Raw genomic sequence first — 16,626 nt, forward strand, 5'->3', positions numbered from 1 at the left:
TTTATAAAGAATGAAGTTGTCTTTATGAATTATACAGACTGCAAGTGTTTAAAAATGAAAATAGCGACGGCTCTTGTCTCCGTGAATACAGTAAGAAACGATGGTAACTTTTACCACATTTAACAGTACATTATTAACATGCTAATGAAACATTTAGAAAGACAATTTACAAATATCACTAAAAATATCATGATATCATGGATCATGTCAGTTATTACTGCTCCATCTGCCACTTTTCGCTATTGTTCTTGCTTGCTTACCTAGTCTGATGATTCAGCTGTGCACAGATCCAGACGTTAATACTGCCTTTCCTTGTCTAATGCCTTGAACATGGGCTGGAATATATGCAAATATTGGGGTCATACATATTAATGATCCCGACTGTTACGTAACAGTCGGTGTTATGTTGAGATCCGCGTGTTTTCCGGAAGTCTTTTAAACAAATTAGATTTATATAAGAAGGATGAAACAATGGAGTTTGAGACTTACTGAATGTCATTTCCATGTACTGAACTCTTGTTATTTAATTATGCTGAGGTAAATTCAATTTTTGATTCTAGGGCACCTTTAATATTACCTACATTAAACTTATTTCATTCATATATTCATTTTTACTGAAGTTGAAAGACTTTAGCATGTCTTGATTATTAGACTAATCTAACCTTATAGATAATATAAAATAAACTAATTTAGGATCACTAACCTGGATTCCATATTTTTATAAGCTGCTGCAACGGTTGCTGGATGACCGCCGTGGGACAGTAGAGATGATCAGGGCAGAAGGAGAGCGCATCGCTGCTACGGCCGAGACACAAGACAGAGACAAAATCCAGAAACAACTTAAGAGCCTTGGAGAGAGATGGACAAACCTGCTGGAAAAGGCCAGCGCCAGGTAAACTCCTTAATCAGAGCAATACGGACACACAGACACAACCATAAAACATCTTAATCAGATCTCTTACTCAGAATTCAATCACTTGGTTGCTTTACAAGGCCATAAAATGGAGTAGAATAATAAAATAACACAGATTTCCTCCTAACCTCACGTCCTCAGGCAACGGCAGCTAGAGGAGTTGCAGGTGTTGGCGCTGCAGTTCCATGAGGCCGTGGAGCCCCTCGGGGACTGGTTGAGCGCAACAGAGAGACGTTTGAGCTCCGCTGAGCCAATGGGAACCCAGACCTCCAAAATCACACAGCAGATTGTAAGACACAAGGTAAAGTATACGCGACACCTGGGAGAGTCCTGGCAGCTTGCAGAGGATAGGTTTGCTGGAACTGTTGCTGCCGAACCAAGATCTGTCATTTTAGCAAGCAATTTTCAAAGTGTCGAGCATCATTAGACTGACTAGAGATGCAGAGGAGAGAACAGATTGTCAGTCTCCTGTGGTTTTAAATGGACAAGTAGGAGTGCAGTTATCTAAGAAGGCACGGATTTCAGGTCTCTGGTCGTGATCCTGCCCACATCCTTTCATTTTGCAGTTTAATTTCATCATGATTTCTTTTTTTATATTTGTGTTCCCATCTCATCCTGTGTTGATTCACATTTTTATTTTTTGCTTGCATCAGTTAATTATGATTTATCATTAGTCTGTTTTGTCATGTATGTTTATGTTTATGTTTGCCTTGTCTTTTTTTCTCCTTCGACTCATCCCATCGTGTCTCCTCTTTAATCTGGGCTATAATCCCAGGCTCTCCAAGAGGAGGTGTCCTCTCGGGAGAATGATGTAGACCATCTTGAGACGCTCAGCCAATCATTGTACCCGCTCAGCAGTGTGGCGGATCGAGATTGGCTGGGCGATCGTGTGGCGGCAGTGCGCAACGGGCACACGGAGCTGCGTGATTGGTGCGATCGAAGAGAGGCCATGCTGGAGCAGGCCCTGGCCAATGCTCAACTATTTGGAGAGGAAGAGGTGGAAGTCCTTAACTGGCTAGCTGAGGTGGCCCAGAGACTGTCTGAGGTCTCAGTACAGAGTTATCAGCCAGAGCTACTAGAGCAGCAGCACAAACACACACTGGTACGATTTTGCAGGGGTATAGCAGCCCAGGACCAACAATACCATATAAGTCAGTTTAGAGAAGATAAATACTGCTGAGCGGCCCTCATCCGAAAAATAGCTGTCAGAAGAGTTACCCTAGGGCTGTCAGTCAATTAAAGCTTTTAATCAAATAAATTACTTGAAATGTTTATTAATTAATCTTAATAATTGCATATACCAATTTTTGCTGAGAAAAGAACCAAAATGAAAATAATTTAAAGACATATTGTTGACTACATTCTGAACTTTACTTTAAATTCCCTAGAATTATTTCCAGAGTTAATGTTTCTACTGCTGGTCCCCTACAGGCTCTTAATGAAGAGATCATCAGCAGGAAGAAGACCGTGGACCAGGCCATTAAGAATGGACAGGCTCTGCTTAAACAAACTACTGGTACTTTACCATCCAGTCTCTGTTCATTGGTGTATTACTGAATTCCTCTGTTGATTGTGATCATGATCTCTGTGACAGGTGAGGAGGTCCTGTTGATCCAGGAGAAGTTAGATGGTATCAAAAGCCGCTATGCAGAGATGACAGCGGGCAGCAGCAAGGCCCTTCGTACTCTGGAACAGGCCCTTCAGTTGGCCACACGATTTGCTAGCTCACACGATGACATCAATCAGTGGTTGGATAGTGTGGAGGCGGAGCTTAACAATGTTGAGCAAGACACAACACCAGCCTATCAGGACAGACAGAGGGTGAGGATGTTTACTCTTTGTTTTTGTTTTTAGTTTTTCCCCAGTAGTTCATGAATTACTTTTTCCTTTTCTTTTAGACCATAAACAGCTATTTTTATTTTAGCTAAATCAAATTAGTTTCTTTTATATGCATTCATTATTTTATATTGTGTGTATATTTGCCTCAGGAGCTGAAGTGTGTGTCTGCTGAGAAGAGGTTAGTTCTGGATACTGTGAATGAGGTAGGCAGTGCTTTACTGGATCTGGTGCCCTGGCGTGCACGGGAAGGCCTGGACCGCCTGGTCGCTGATGCCAATCAGCGCTACCGCCAAGCAGACGAGACCATCACACAGAGAGTGCAGTTAGTGCAGGCTGCCATCCAAAGGTCACAGCAGGTACTGCAACAAATACTGTACATTTTTATATATATATATATATATATATAATATTATGTGTGTGTGTTTCATTAACACAAAACCTAAACTTATTTTAAGATTATTCTTAAATTAATAATTTGTATAAATTTAGATTATTATTTCCTAACCTTTTTTCTTTTCTTTTTTTTACCATTATTTAACATTTTTAAATAATATAACAAAAATCTAAATTGTTATAACAAATTGTATTTATATAATAATTATTTGTATTACTATACATAAACTATTGCTTAACAATGTTAGATTTAGATAGGACTCTTAAGGGTTACTCTTTCCCTGCCTTTCAAGCATTAGTATTTCCTTTTAGAAAGTAGCTTTATACTTTTTTTCAATATTTTTGCTTGTTTTTTTTTGTTATATTATAAATATTATTACAAAAAAAAGTATTGTTTCTATATCATATATACTGTAAAATGTTATTATTATAAATATTTAACATAAATTGTTGCTTTAGTAATATTTGATTTGTGACACTGTGTCCATGTTGCTTGTTTGAATTTGTAAATATTTCTGTCACACTTCCTTTTTGACAATGTATTTATGCGTGTTATTGTTTCAGTATGAGGAGGCAGTCGATGCGGAGCTGACCTGGGTTGGCGAGACAGAGAGGAAGTTAGCGTCTCTGGGGCCTCTAAGTCTGGAGCCCGATGTGACTGTGGCACAGCTTCAGGTGCAGAGAGCCTTTAACATTGACATCATCCGTCACAAAGACACCGTGGACCAACTTCTTAAGACACGAGAGGACATCCTGGAGAGCTGCAGTGAACAGCAGAGAGAGGCTCTGAAGGTTAGAGACAAAATAAAGAAGAAAGAGAGAGAGGGAGGGGGCAGAGTAATCCATGTGCTGTAATTATTCTTCTGCGAAAGGTTAGATTATTAAATTGAATTGATGTGACTCATGCGTTTTCCGGCAGAGATTTGATTTGTTGAGTCATGCTTGGGAAAAACAACAATGCAAGCTTGTTTTTCAGTCTCTCAAAAGACTAATTTTGTTGACCCTCTCTAAAACCTCTTTCATCTTCCTCCTGTAGGTGAAGACGGACTCTTTAAGTGCTCGTTATGAAGCAGTAAATCAGAATCATGCTGAGCGCTTCTCAGCTCTGGAGCAGGCTCAGGTGCTGGTGGCGCGGTTCTGGGAGACATATGAGGAACTTGAACCCTGGCTGGGCGAGACCGAGACACTGATTGCTCAGCTACCCCTTCCCGCCATTGACACAGACGCACTCAGACAACAGCAAGACCAGATGAGGGTAACTGGGCTTTATGCAGGGACCCTTTTGCTTCTTTAGGCATGGATTAAGACACACAAAACTGACACATGCCATGTTTCATACGTTTTCCCATCTAGCTTCTGAGAGAGTCCATCTCTGAGCACAAGCCACACATAGACAAACTGCTAAAGATCGGCCCACAGCTGGCAGAACTGAGTACCCAGGAAGGAGCAACAGTGAGACAACGTTATAATGAAGCAGAAAGACGTTACATCAACATCAAAGAGGAGGTCAAAAGTCGAGCCACAACACTGGATGAAGCAGTGTCACAGTCTGTCCAGGTATTTGCTCCAAAATGTTAGCATGCTTACTTTGGACTGCTGCCCAGCTTGTCATTTATTTAAGAGTTACAACCCACAGTTCAGCATTATACAGCACAAGTTCATTTAAGTTATTTTAAATGACACATCACTTTCAATCAACCATTGTTTCGCACTAAGTCTGTTTTTAAATAACATCACTGACATCATCAGCTGCATTTTGGCTGAATGTTTATTGATTCTTCCTGCTGGCTTGTTGCATGCTGTTGAATTAACACATTGTACTGTTTCTCCACCTCCATCCCTTCAAACTCTACTATACTGTGACTCCACTTTTCCCATCCTTGTGCCCCATATTCTGTCACCCTCTCCTTTCCATGTCCTGTATCCCCTAAACTTCCCCCATTCCTGCTTGCAAATCTCCCTTTGCCTATTCCCTCCACCTCTCCCTCCCATGTCCGTTTGGTCCATCCGTCCACCCATCACTCATGTTTGTGGATGTGCTGTGTGTGTCCATCCCTCCATCATCACTGCTCTCTGCAACACCCTCAGCTGGTAGAGGTAAGAACTCCATCACCACTGAATTAACCACTGATATAATGTGTGTATTGGATTGGGAATTAGGAATTTTCAGTAATTGTTAAAAAAATGTGATATGGACTAGTTTTAGCTTACATCAGTTGACCTAAAGACAGTATATTGTTAGTACAAGACAAGTACAAGAAGATGGGCAAATATTAAATATAAATTTTGATTCCTTATTTCTTATTCTACATATAATAATACATTATTCAAATATCACCTTAAACCTTCTTCTTTTACTCTTTTGAAAAGCATGTTTCTTGAAATACTGTATATTTTGCCTTAGAATAAGGATTTTGGACACCTCCATCCAGTCCCTACACCCATACTCATTTTTAAGAAAGAAAAAAAAAGATTTAGTTCATTTTTTTCCACTTTAAGAACAGCAGCATACATGTTTCAGTACTTGTATTTCTTATTTAGCATCAACTTCCTCTGCCCTTTTGCATGTGTCTGGGAAATATCCCCCCCCCCTCCTTATGCCTGGTCTTTCTCCAGTTACTTTTGTGTGTTGTATTTGTTTTGATTGTCGTCGTCTTTCTCTCCATTCAGTTCCATGATAAGATGGACCCTCTGTTGGAGACTCTGGAAGGGGCAGTTCAGCGCTTGCGGCAGCCCCCTCCAGTGGCCGCTGAGGTGGAAAAGATCAGAGAACAACTGGCAGAGCACCGGGCTACAGGACTAGAGCTGGACAAACTCCTGCCGTCTTTCAGCGCCCTGTGTGCCCGAGGAGAAGAGCTCATCAGCCGAGCCCCACACGATGATCCTGCCGCCCAGGGTAAAGATCTTTGATCTGAAATTACACTATATGGCCGTATGAAATACTCCATCATATGTGTTTTGATAAATTTTTGTTCTTTTCTCATCCGCAGCGGTGCGTTCACGACTCCTGCGGCTGCGCTCTCTGTGGGATGAAATCAGGCAGAGGGCGGAGGAAAGAGAAGGTAAACTTCAGGATGTTCAAGATCTTGCCGGAAAGTTCTGGGCTGACATGGCCGCTCTGCTGAGCACGCTCCGTGACTCTCAGGACATCGTGAAAGAGCTGGAGGACCCGGGGGTGGATCCCTCACTCATAAAACAACAAATAGAAGCAGCAGAGGTCAGTCCAACAAAAGAGATGGATGTTTTGTTTCTTAGATTAAATTCAGTTTTCACTAAGGATCTACAAAAACTAAATATTTTCAAAACTGACAGGTCCAACAGCTAGTCCACTAATCAGTCTCAAGAAAAATCTTTATAGATCAAAGGTCTCAGCCAGGGGGGCCGGGGCCAACAAGGGGGCCTCAGCACATTTCTAATGTGCCTCAAGATGACTAAAAAGTAAATAGCCTATATCAGGAAGCCTTTGAGTATTGTGTTGGACAATAGGGGACTTTGAATCTAAAAGGTAAAGAACCACTGGTATAGATGGATGACTAGTCAACCATTTTAACCTATTCTTACTTATAATCCAAAATGTGTATAATAATGTTCTTGATGGGTAGTTAGAGTAGAATGAACTACATAATGTTGTGTAAAGACACAGATCTCAAGAGAATGAAGTCATGATGTTTTTATCTCACACTCAGGCTATTAAGGCAGAGACAGATGGGCTGAGGGAGGAACTGGAGATCGTACGAACTCTTGGAGCTGACCTCATCTTTGCCTGTGGAGAGACAGAGAAGCCAGAGGTCAAGAAAACCATTGATGAGGTAAGAGGATAGAAGGGTGATAAACCATGTGTGGAATGCCCCATTTCACTCAAATTTAAACAAAATATCTCCATGTTGTTGATTTGACACACAGATGAATGCCGCCTGGGAAGGCTTGAACCGCACGTGGAGAGAGAGAATGGAGAGACTGGAAGAGGCCATGACTGACTCTGTGCAATACCAGGATGCTCTTCAGGTGTCTATTTCTCTGTTGGTACCACAAAATCTGCCCTGATTGGTCAAGCCAACTGTGTGTTCACAATCATCACTTTGTCTCTTCAGGGCATGTTTGACTACTTGGACAACGCTGTCATCAAATTGTGTGACATGCCAGCTGTGGGGACAGACCTCAGCACCGTCAAACAACAGATAGAGGAGCTCAAGGTTTGAATCAGACCTTGTCTACTCTTATCTCTCAAATTACTTTGAGAAAATTATTGACCCTTTTTCTTTGTCCATGACACAGCAATATAAAGTGGAGGTGTACCAGCAGCAGATTGACATGGAGAAGCTTTGTCACCAAGGAGAGCTTCTGCTCAGGAAAGTGAGCGACCAAACAGACCGGGACATGATTCAAGAGCCTCTCACTGAGCTACGCCACTTGTGGGACAACCTGGTGGACAAAATCACAATCAGACAGGTGTGGAAATAGAGACTATATTCTTATCTCAGTCATTTACTATCAAATGACTTAAAGGGTTAGTTCACCCCAAAATAAAAATTCTGTCATTTAATTACTCACCCTCACGTCGTTCCAAACCCATAAGACTTTTGTTTATTTTCAAAACACAAATGAAGATATTTTTAATGAAATCTGAGAGCTTTCTGTCCCTTCATAGACAGCTATGCAACTAACACTTTGATGCTTCAAAAGATCATAAAGAGATCGTAAAACTAATCCATATGAATCGAGCGGTTTAGTACAGATTTTCTGAAGAGACACGATCGTTTTATATGATTAACAGATTAAATGTAGGCTTTTATTCACTTATAATCCTTAATCGACTCACACAGCAATTGTGGTAAACAGAAGCTCAAGCATGTTTGCTTGATGTGCGACAACCAATGAGGTTCATTTTCCTGTGTTACGCAGAATGTTTGAGCTGCCAGAAGAGGTTTGTTCTCACGCATCAGCCATGTTCGGTTGAGCTTCTGTTTATGTTCTCTGATCAATGTTTATATGTGAATAAAAGCCTAAATTAAATCTGTTCGTCATGTAAAGCGATCAAGTCTCTTCAGAAAATTTGGACATCAAAGTGTTAGTTGCATAGCTGTCTATGGAGGGACAGAAAGCTCTCAGATTCCATCAAAAAGATCTTCATTTGTGTTCCGAAAATGAACGAAAGTCTTACGGGTTGGGAATGACATGGGAGTAAGTAACTAATTTTCATTTTTGGGTGAACTAACCTTTAAATATTAGATTTGGATAAGCCATTATAAAATGCAGATAAATTCACACATGTGACCTCAGTTTAATGCTCCACATGCTCCTTAAAACAGCCTACAGTTAAGCTAATACTTTATTATTGAATTATTACATTTATGTTATTAATAAGTTTATTATTAATAATACAATATTTCACCGATTATTGAATATTTGGGTCTTGGAATTGTAAAATAGAGTTAAATTCAATCAAAAAACATTGTTGCCATAATTAACAGCATTTTAGCGGGCAGACATGAAAGGCTTTTACTCTTGATTGTGTTTTGATTCTGTCTTCTCTCTCTCAGCACAAACTGGAGGGTGCGCTGTTGGCTCTAGGTCAGTTCCAGCATGCTCTCTCTGAGCTGCAGTCTTGGCTCAGTCACACTCACGCCACACTGGACACCCAGCGACCCATCAGCTCTGACCCCAAGGCCATCGAAATTGAGCTGGCTAAGCATCATGTACATCACATTGGGCCTCTTTTTTGATTTACTCCGTTTTTAAAGCAAATTCCTTTAATCAAGCTGTCTTTGTAGGTTTTAAGAAACGATGTGCTGTCCCATCGGTCCACTGTGGAGACAGTGAACAGAGCGGGCTCTGAGCTGCTGGAGTCCAGTCCTGGAGACGAAATCAACCACCTGAGAGACCAGCTGGATGAGCTCAACCGAAGCTGGAAGAACCTTCTGCTGAAGACTGATGAGAGGCAGAAGCTATTGGAAGCTGCCCTGCAACAGGTGCTCTAGATATTAATACATCATTATACAGAGAGGTCTGATTGAATGCACCAATAAAAAAACATTGTGCATCTACATATGTTTGTAGCTTGAAATGCATTGTTTGCAGTGGATTATATTCAAGTCGATTCAATAAAATGGATGCAGTTTGGAGGGTTGCTGTGCATGGAGAATGGCTCTCTTTAATATTGTAGTACAGGTGTCGGATCAATTAGCTCATTGTTTTTCCCCTGCATGGTTTCTGTGTCAGGCGGAGGGTTTCCATGGAGAGTTGGAGGAGTTTCTGCAGTGGCTCAGACGCACAGAGAGTCAGCTGTCCGCTGCCAAACCCACAGGTGGCCTGCCTGAGACTGCCAGAGAGCAGCTGCAGCAACACATGGTACGCAAAATGAGTTCACCTCTCTTCCACCCATTAGATATCAAACCACCCTCAAATATACAACTTCTTATAACAATTTCAAATGATAGGAAATAGTTTTACATTTTATTTATTTATCTTTGGAAATATCAAGAAATGACACAAAATGGACATAACATGTTAAATACTGCATTTGTATCCTATTAGGAAAAGCATAATTGTATTATACTATCATTTCACAGTGTTATTTTGGCATTATGTAGTAATATAGTGTTTATTTATATTATTTATTTTTATATTTCTCTTCTGTCCCGTTTATAGGAGCTCCAGGCTCAGTTGACCAAGAGGGGTGAGCAGTATCATCGGCTACAGGATAAGGGAGAGTCAATTCTTCTGGCCAGAGGAGGGGAGGATGCAGGACCTGGTACCACCCAGACCCAACAGAATCTGGCCATGTTGCAGAACAAGTGGGCCAGTCTGAATGCCAAAATGGATGACAGAAGGGTGAGGGAATCAATGACACATTTATGACCTTACAAAAAAAGCTGTTTCATTAATTTATTATTAACAGATTCCTGAAATATTTTATTCTGCCTTCCAATCCTAATAGTTCTGTCTCGGTGTCCATCTCTTTTCACAGGGTAAACTGGAGGAAGCTGTCTCACTGGCGACAGGATTCCAAACCTCCCTGCAGGAGACCATAAACTGGCTGACACAAGCAGAGCAGACTCTCAACATGGCTCAGCCACCCAGTCTCATTCTCGACACTGTCCTATTCCAGATAGATGAGCACAAGGTTGGAAGAAAATTTGGTTTACTTAGTTTTGTTTGTTAAATGTTTATATATGAAACAAATGCCACTTTCTTTAATGCTTTACTTAATTTAATGATTTTGGATAAAAGCATCTGCCAAATGACTACTTACACAAAGTTTGGAGTAAGTAAGATTTTTGTTTTATTATTGTTATAGAAAGAAATGAACTTTTATTCATTAAGGATGCATTAAATTGATCAAAAGTGATAGTAAAGACATTTAGACAAATAGAAATTCAAACTTAAATTCATTAAAGAATCCTGAAAAAAAAAAAAAAAAAAACTATTATTAATCAGCACAACTGTGTTCCTGTTCCTGTAAAATACCTTCACAATTGAGTACTTTTGGGAAACTTGAGTCCTTATCTTGTCTTATATTTCAGGTGTTTGTGAATGAGGTGAACACTCACAGAGAGCAGGTTCTGGCTCTGGAGAAAGCTGGCTCTCAGCTGCGATTTGCCAGTCTCAAACAGGATGTGGTTCTCATCAAGAACCTGCTGCTCAGCGTACAGGCCCGCTGGGACAAACTTGTGCAGAGATCACTAGACAGAGGACGCCACCTTGACGAGGCCCGCAAGAGAGCCAAACAGGTACTGTTTGGTTTACTTCACTCTGTCTCTTGCTCTGATCATACCTCTCTCCATCTCTGATGTTGGCAATCTTCTCATCTAGTTTCATGAGGCCTGGAGGAAGCTGACAGACTGGTTGGAGGAAGCAGAGAGCAGGCTGGACTCTGAGCTGGAAATCTCTAATGAGCCTGACAAGATTAAAGTCCAGCTGGCCAAACATAAGGTACAGCATACACGCATATTAAGTGTTTTGTGTAAGCTGAATACTTTTAGCCATGTCTCTTATGCCCTCTATCTGTTAATCATTGTACTGCAGGAGTTCCAGAAGTCTCTTGGCTCCAAGCAGCCAGTGTATGACACCACAGTGCGCTCTGGGAAGGCCATGAGAGACAAGGCCACACTGCCGGCAGACACGCAAAAATTGGACAATTTGTTGGGCGAGGTTCGTGACAAATGGGACACAGTGTGTGGAAAGAGCGTGGAGAGGTGAGAAAGTGGAATTACCCATTTGGGATATGATTGGATGTAGAATGAAGTGAAGAAAATAATTTGAGAGGGTTTTTCTTCTCAGGCAACACAAGTTGGAGGAAGCACTCTTGTTCTCAGGTCAGTTCGCTGAGGCTCTCCAGGCACTTGTTGACTGGCTGTATCGTGTGGAACCTCAGCTTGCAGAGGACCAGCCTGTCCATGGAGATCTAGATCTTGTTTCCAATCTCATGGATTCTCATAAGGTACTAATTGGGTGATTCTCTTGGTTTCAAAGATGACATGAAATTTGAAGACTTGCATGAATGTCCTTTTTAGGCATTAATTGTGAGCATTTAAAATCAGGTTCACATTTTTTTTTTTTACATATTTTACAAAACAAAATTTGGTCACACTTAAGGTCCAATTATCACCATTAACTAACTGTTAACTGTGACTTTTGCCTCAATAAACTCCTAATTAATGCTTATTAAGTAAGCAATAAGATACGAGAGGCTGTGCTGTATTGTGAATAAGTCATGGCTGAAGAGCAACCCCTTCAGCCTCGAGTACCTTATTGCTTTTATAAAATGGTTACCACACAATGCAAATATTAAAGCCAGAAATATGTATCAATGCAGCTTTCATGAAGTAAACTTTTTCTAAAAGCCTTCCTTCCGCCAGAAAAAAATAGTCCCTGACCGTGAACAGCAACAAAAGTTATATTTTCATGCCATTAGATGGCGGCAAAGACTGTCTTTATGAGTGTGTCAGTCAGTAGCGAAGACTTTTACATTGAAAAGTTGCAATTGACAAATGCTTTGAGTAGTGTTGTTAGTCACGGGAAAACCCCTTAAATGTTAAAAGGACAAGATGATACATCGGACATTTAAAAATATTTTTTATTATGAATATAGGACTGACCTGAAGGAAAATGCTAAATCTGAATGCAGGTAATAAACTTGCTCACTCAATCTTTTTCTCAAAGCACTCGTCTACATAGTACAGTAAGCTTCAATGAACAAAATCAAATGAGAACATACAGTTTATATTGCTAAGAGTGGTGTGATACACAGTGATACACAGAACCGTTGGGTGAAGCGGTCATAGCCGTGTTTTATCTTGAGTAAAACAGCTATTGACCAATCAGAATCAAGGACAGAAACTAACCGTTTTATAATGGTAGGTAAGGTAGTTGTTAAGTTTAGGTATTGGGTATAATTAAGGAATGTAGAATATGATCATGCTGAATAAGGCATTAAAGGATTAGTTCACATAAGAATTAAAATTGAAGTAAACTAATCCTTTAACAAAGTATTTATAAGTACTAATAAACACCCAATATCTTAGTAATATGCATTCTAATTAGCAACTAGTTAATAGTTAGAATAACCCTAAAGTGTTACCCAAAATTTTATTTTGATAAATGAGAGTGGCCCTTGAAAACCAACAGTGTTTGAAAAGTCCTTGAAAGTCCTGGAATTTCATTATACAGTAACCCTGCATTATTGACGGAATGAGACTCTTACTAGGAAGGACATTTCTGAGTAGGACAGAGTTTCTAAGAGTTAGTGCTGTATTTATTGTTCCTCAGGTCTTCCAGAAGGAGCTGGGAAAAAGGACCAGTAGTGTGCAGGCTCTGAAGCGGTCTGCTCGAGAGCTGATGGAGACGGGCCGGGACGACACCGCCTGGGTCAAAGTTCAACTACAGGAACTTAGCAACCGCTGGGATACAGTCTGTGCCCTGTCCGTTTCAAAACAGACTCGCCTCCAGCAGGCTCTCAAACAGGTACGTCTGACCGTTCTTTGAATGAAACCAAGAGCAGTGTTAATATTTTCTTCTGACTATCTGCTTTTCTCTCTTTTTCTGCAGGCAGAGGAGTTCCGCACAGCTGTTCAGATGTTGCTGGAGTGGCTGTCGGAGGCGGAGCAAACCTTGCGTTTCCGTGGCGTCCTGCCAGAGGAGGTAGAGACTCTGCAGGCGCTACTGCACACGCACCGAGATTTCATGCAGACGGTGGAGGAGAAGAGAGTGGATGTGAATAAAGCTGCTGGCATGGGCGAAGCCATTCTAGCTGTGTGCCACCCAGACTGCATCACCACCATCAAACACTGGATCACCATCATCAGAGCTCGCTTTGAAGAGGTAAGAAATGAGAAAAATCAAAAGCCTGTCTCGGCCAACAGTTAGCCTTTTATAATAGGTCTGAAATGCTTATGATTATGTTTGCGGTACAGGTGCTGACATGGGCCAAACAGCACGAGCAGCGCTTGGAGACGGCTCTGGCTGAATTGCTCAACAATGCGACATTACTGGAGGAGCTGTTGTCCTGGCTACAGTGGGCAGAGACCACACTGGTGCAGCGTGATACTGAACCACTCCCCCAGGACATCCCTCAACTGAAGACGCTCATCACAGAGCATCAGGTGAGTGGGACCCCTGTATTAATCAATAATCCGTCACTCAGTCTTTTAATATTAATCGCATTGTTTAGTGCTGAGATGTTTCTTAGTAGTTTTGCTGTCTTCCATCAGGTTTTTATGGAAGAGATGACCCGAAAACAGCCTGATGTTGACAAAGTTACAAAGACATACAAGAGGAAACCAGCAGAACATCCCAGCAGTCTGTCAGACAGGAGAGGGGCCCGTAAGAAACTTTATCCTCAGCTGCACACATGCTCCGTACAAACAAACGCACACAAAAATATCTTCTATTCTCAACATGGCTGCATTTATTTAATCAAAAATACAGTATAAACAAAAATTAATTTTGTGAAATATGATTACTATTTAAAATAAATGTTTTCTATTCAAATATATTTTGAAATGTCATTTATTTATGTGATGGCAAAGCTGACTTTGCAGTCTTAAGTGTCCCATGATTCTTTCTAATATGCTGATTTGGTGCTCAGGAAACATTTCTTATTATTAATGTTGAAAACAGTTGTGCTGCTTAATATTTTTGTAGAAACTATGCTACATTTTTTTCAGGACTCTGTGTAAACTATCCATAGTATGCGCATTAATATACCACAGAAATTGCTTAGTTCAGTAGTATGCTATTCTGAACATATTTTTTTCTGTGCCCTGCTTACAGGAAAAAACCAGCAACAGCAGCAACAACAGCACTCAGTACAGGTAACCGGTGGTAACCCTCGCCTCACCCAGCTCTGCTCCCGCTGGCAACAAGTGTGGCTGCTCGCCCTTGATCGCCAGCGCAAGCTCAATGATGCCCTCGACAGACTAGAGGAGGTACTGCATCTATTTTATATATACTTGTTTAATATTCAATTTAACTATCTGCGCTCTAATAATGACTGGTAATGGTACATGTATTCATCCCGAACCATATGGTACAGACGTCGCGGTTTGGTTCATGCAGTTAGATGGCGAATACAGTCAGTCACAGCCAATACACACTCCAATCCAAAAGGGGGCGCATGCAGTAATAATAAAATTCTCACTAGTTGCTTATTAGCATGCATATTACAAAGATATTGGCTGTTTATTAGTACTTATAAAGCACATATTAATGGCTTATTCTGCATGACCTTAATCAGGCCCAATACCTAAACTTACCATAATAAGCAGTAATTAGGGGTTTATTGAGACAAAAGTTACTAGTTATTATACCGAAATCGTACCAAACCGTGACCCCAAAGCTGAGGTACGTACCGAACCGTGACTTCTGTGTACCATTACACCCCTACTAGTAAGTGATTTAAATGTCATGAAATCTGAACAGTAGAAGTAATAACTATGACCTTTCTCCACCTTTAGCTTAAGGAGTTTGCCAACTTTGACTTTGATGTGTGGAGGAAGAAATACATGCGCTGGATGAACCACAAGAAGTCTCGTGTCATGGACTTCTTTAGACGCATCGACAAGGATCAAGATGGAAAGATCACCCGCCAGGAGTTTATCGATGGCATCTTGGCTTCAAGTACGGCCGCATATACTTGCCCACTAACCTTCATTTTCATGAGCCTTTTTTTAATGCCAGTTTAACTATACATTTTGTTTACAGAGTTCCCAACCAGCAAGCTTGAGATGACGGCTGTTGCTGATATTTTTGACCGTGACTGTGATGGCTACATCGACTACTATGAATTTGTGGCTGCTTTGCACCCCAACAAAGATGCTTACAGACCCACAACAGATGCCGATAAGATCGAGGATGAGGTCCATAACAATAAAATACATTTTATGGGTTTGGCATCATTATGTAGTTTTGATGTGTTTAAACTGAATAAAATCCACATTTTTGTATCCCAGGTCACCAGACAAGTGGCTCAATGCAAGTGTGCCAAGAGGTTTCAGGTGGAGCAGATTGGAGAGAACAAGTACAGGGTGAGAATCTGGAGCCAAATATTACTAGTCAAGCAAGAATTCAAGTTTTAACACATTTAATATGACATTATAAATAAGAATAACACTCACCATATTGCTATGTTATCATCACACCTCCTCATTCAGATCATCCCTAAGCTTGCCATTATAATATTACAACTCTAACCAGCATCACACTCTTCTAGTTACGTCAGTATGACTTGGCCATTTTGGAATAAAGGTGCATTGGCAGTTTTGTGTGTGTACGCAATACCACCATAACACTTCACAGCATCATCTGTATGTTGTGTGCGCTTCCCACAGCCCAACTAATGATCAACCCATGGTTCTAATAATTGCAGTCATGGTCAACGGGTGGTCTTTCATATCCCAACATCATTATCCATTGGTTAATGATCTTTGACAAGACCGTTTACTAACCTTTTGCATCGCACAGGCTACAGATCCACGATGCTAACTCCACATCCTGATGTTCAGCCATCTTTGTCTGTCTCTTTACTACTATACCTGCTGTGCTGTCCTCACTGTGTTTGTTTTCAAGCAACCATTCACAAGCACTCTCATAGCAACAAATACCCATGCTCCCCATGGGCATTTCCTCCATTGTGTGCTGTTTTAGTTATTTTAGGAATAGTTAATAGGAAATGAATCATTTATACCAACAAAAAAGGTCAATACGTGTGTATGTCTTTTATGTTATTTCACTCTCTTTTTTTCTTTTCTTTCTTCTTGTTTTATTCCTCCTCCATGTGCACCGGACTTATTGTAGTTCTTCCTTGGGAATCAGGTAAAGTGAGCAGTGTGTTTGTGACATGTCCTCTGAAATCTGTTGCCTCTGCAAAGTTCCCATGAGCTCCCACTGTAGAAGCTGGCCTTTTATTCTGGGTTTTTTCAGGCAGCCTGATCTAAATCAGTACAGGACAGTTTCTGCATGGGCTAGCTAAGAATTCCCTGTGG

General features: G+C 40.8%; 1 protein-coding gene across 20 annotated transcripts in view; it reads left to right on the forward strand.

Annotated features, from left to right (window-relative positions):
* LOC137002072 (microtubule-actin cross-linking factor 1-like) overlaps positions 1 to 16,626 on the forward strand; it is a 184,030-nt gene that overhangs the window by 153,339 nt on the left and 14,065 nt on the right. For 16 of the 20 annotated variants that reach the window (XM_067361534.1, XM_067361545.1, XM_067361536.1 and 13 more), the window contains 33 exons: positions 726 to 892; positions 1,055 to 1,214; positions 1,689 to 2,015; positions 2,345 to 2,429; positions 2,508 to 2,734; positions 2,902 to 3,108; positions 3,710 to 3,937; positions 4,182 to 4,400; positions 4,499 to 4,702; positions 5,816 to 6,041; positions 6,136 to 6,362; positions 6,832 to 6,954; positions 7,049 to 7,150; positions 7,237 to 7,338; positions 7,421 to 7,594; positions 8,686 to 8,841; positions 8,917 to 9,114; positions 9,365 to 9,493; positions 9,794 to 9,976; positions 10,113 to 10,268; positions 10,669 to 10,875; positions 10,958 to 11,077; positions 11,171 to 11,340; positions 11,426 to 11,585; positions 12,914 to 13,108; positions 13,193 to 13,465; positions 13,558 to 13,746; positions 13,855 to 13,966; positions 14,417 to 14,571; positions 15,100 to 15,262; positions 15,347 to 15,501; positions 15,595 to 15,669; positions 16,439 to 16,456. In XM_067361534.1, coding sequence (XP_067217635.1) covers positions 726 to 892; positions 1,055 to 1,214; positions 1,689 to 2,015; positions 2,345 to 2,429; positions 2,508 to 2,734; positions 2,902 to 3,108; positions 3,710 to 3,937; positions 4,182 to 4,400; positions 4,499 to 4,702; positions 5,816 to 6,041; positions 6,136 to 6,362; positions 6,832 to 6,954; positions 7,049 to 7,150; positions 7,237 to 7,338; positions 7,421 to 7,594; positions 8,686 to 8,841; positions 8,917 to 9,114; positions 9,365 to 9,493; positions 9,794 to 9,976; positions 10,113 to 10,268; positions 10,669 to 10,875; positions 10,958 to 11,077; positions 11,171 to 11,340; positions 11,426 to 11,585; positions 12,914 to 13,108; positions 13,193 to 13,465; positions 13,558 to 13,746; positions 13,855 to 13,966; positions 14,417 to 14,571; positions 15,100 to 15,262; positions 15,347 to 15,501; positions 15,595 to 15,669; positions 16,439 to 16,456 — 5,592 coding nt within the window. The remainder of the gene's footprint in view (positions 1 to 725; positions 893 to 1,054; positions 1,215 to 1,688; positions 2,016 to 2,344; positions 2,430 to 2,507; positions 2,735 to 2,901; positions 3,109 to 3,709; positions 3,938 to 4,181; positions 4,401 to 4,498; positions 4,703 to 5,815; positions 6,042 to 6,135; positions 6,363 to 6,831; positions 6,955 to 7,048; positions 7,151 to 7,236; positions 7,339 to 7,420; positions 7,595 to 8,685; positions 8,842 to 8,916; positions 9,115 to 9,364; positions 9,494 to 9,793; positions 9,977 to 10,112; positions 10,269 to 10,668; positions 10,876 to 10,957; positions 11,078 to 11,170; positions 11,341 to 11,425; positions 11,586 to 12,913; positions 13,109 to 13,192; positions 13,466 to 13,557; positions 13,747 to 13,854; positions 13,967 to 14,416; positions 14,572 to 15,099; positions 15,263 to 15,346; positions 15,502 to 15,594; positions 15,670 to 16,438; positions 16,457 to 16,626) is intronic. The other 4 variants (XM_067361535.1, XM_067361539.1, XM_067361544.1 and 1 more) reach the window with 1 other exon arrangement.

Source organism: Chanodichthys erythropterus, chromosome 15 (genome assembly GCF_024489055.1).
Source record: "Chanodichthys erythropterus isolate Z2021 chromosome 15, ASM2448905v1, whole genome shotgun sequence".
Lineage (NCBI taxonomy): Eukaryota > Metazoa > Chordata > Actinopteri > Cypriniformes > Xenocyprididae > Chanodichthys > Chanodichthys erythropterus.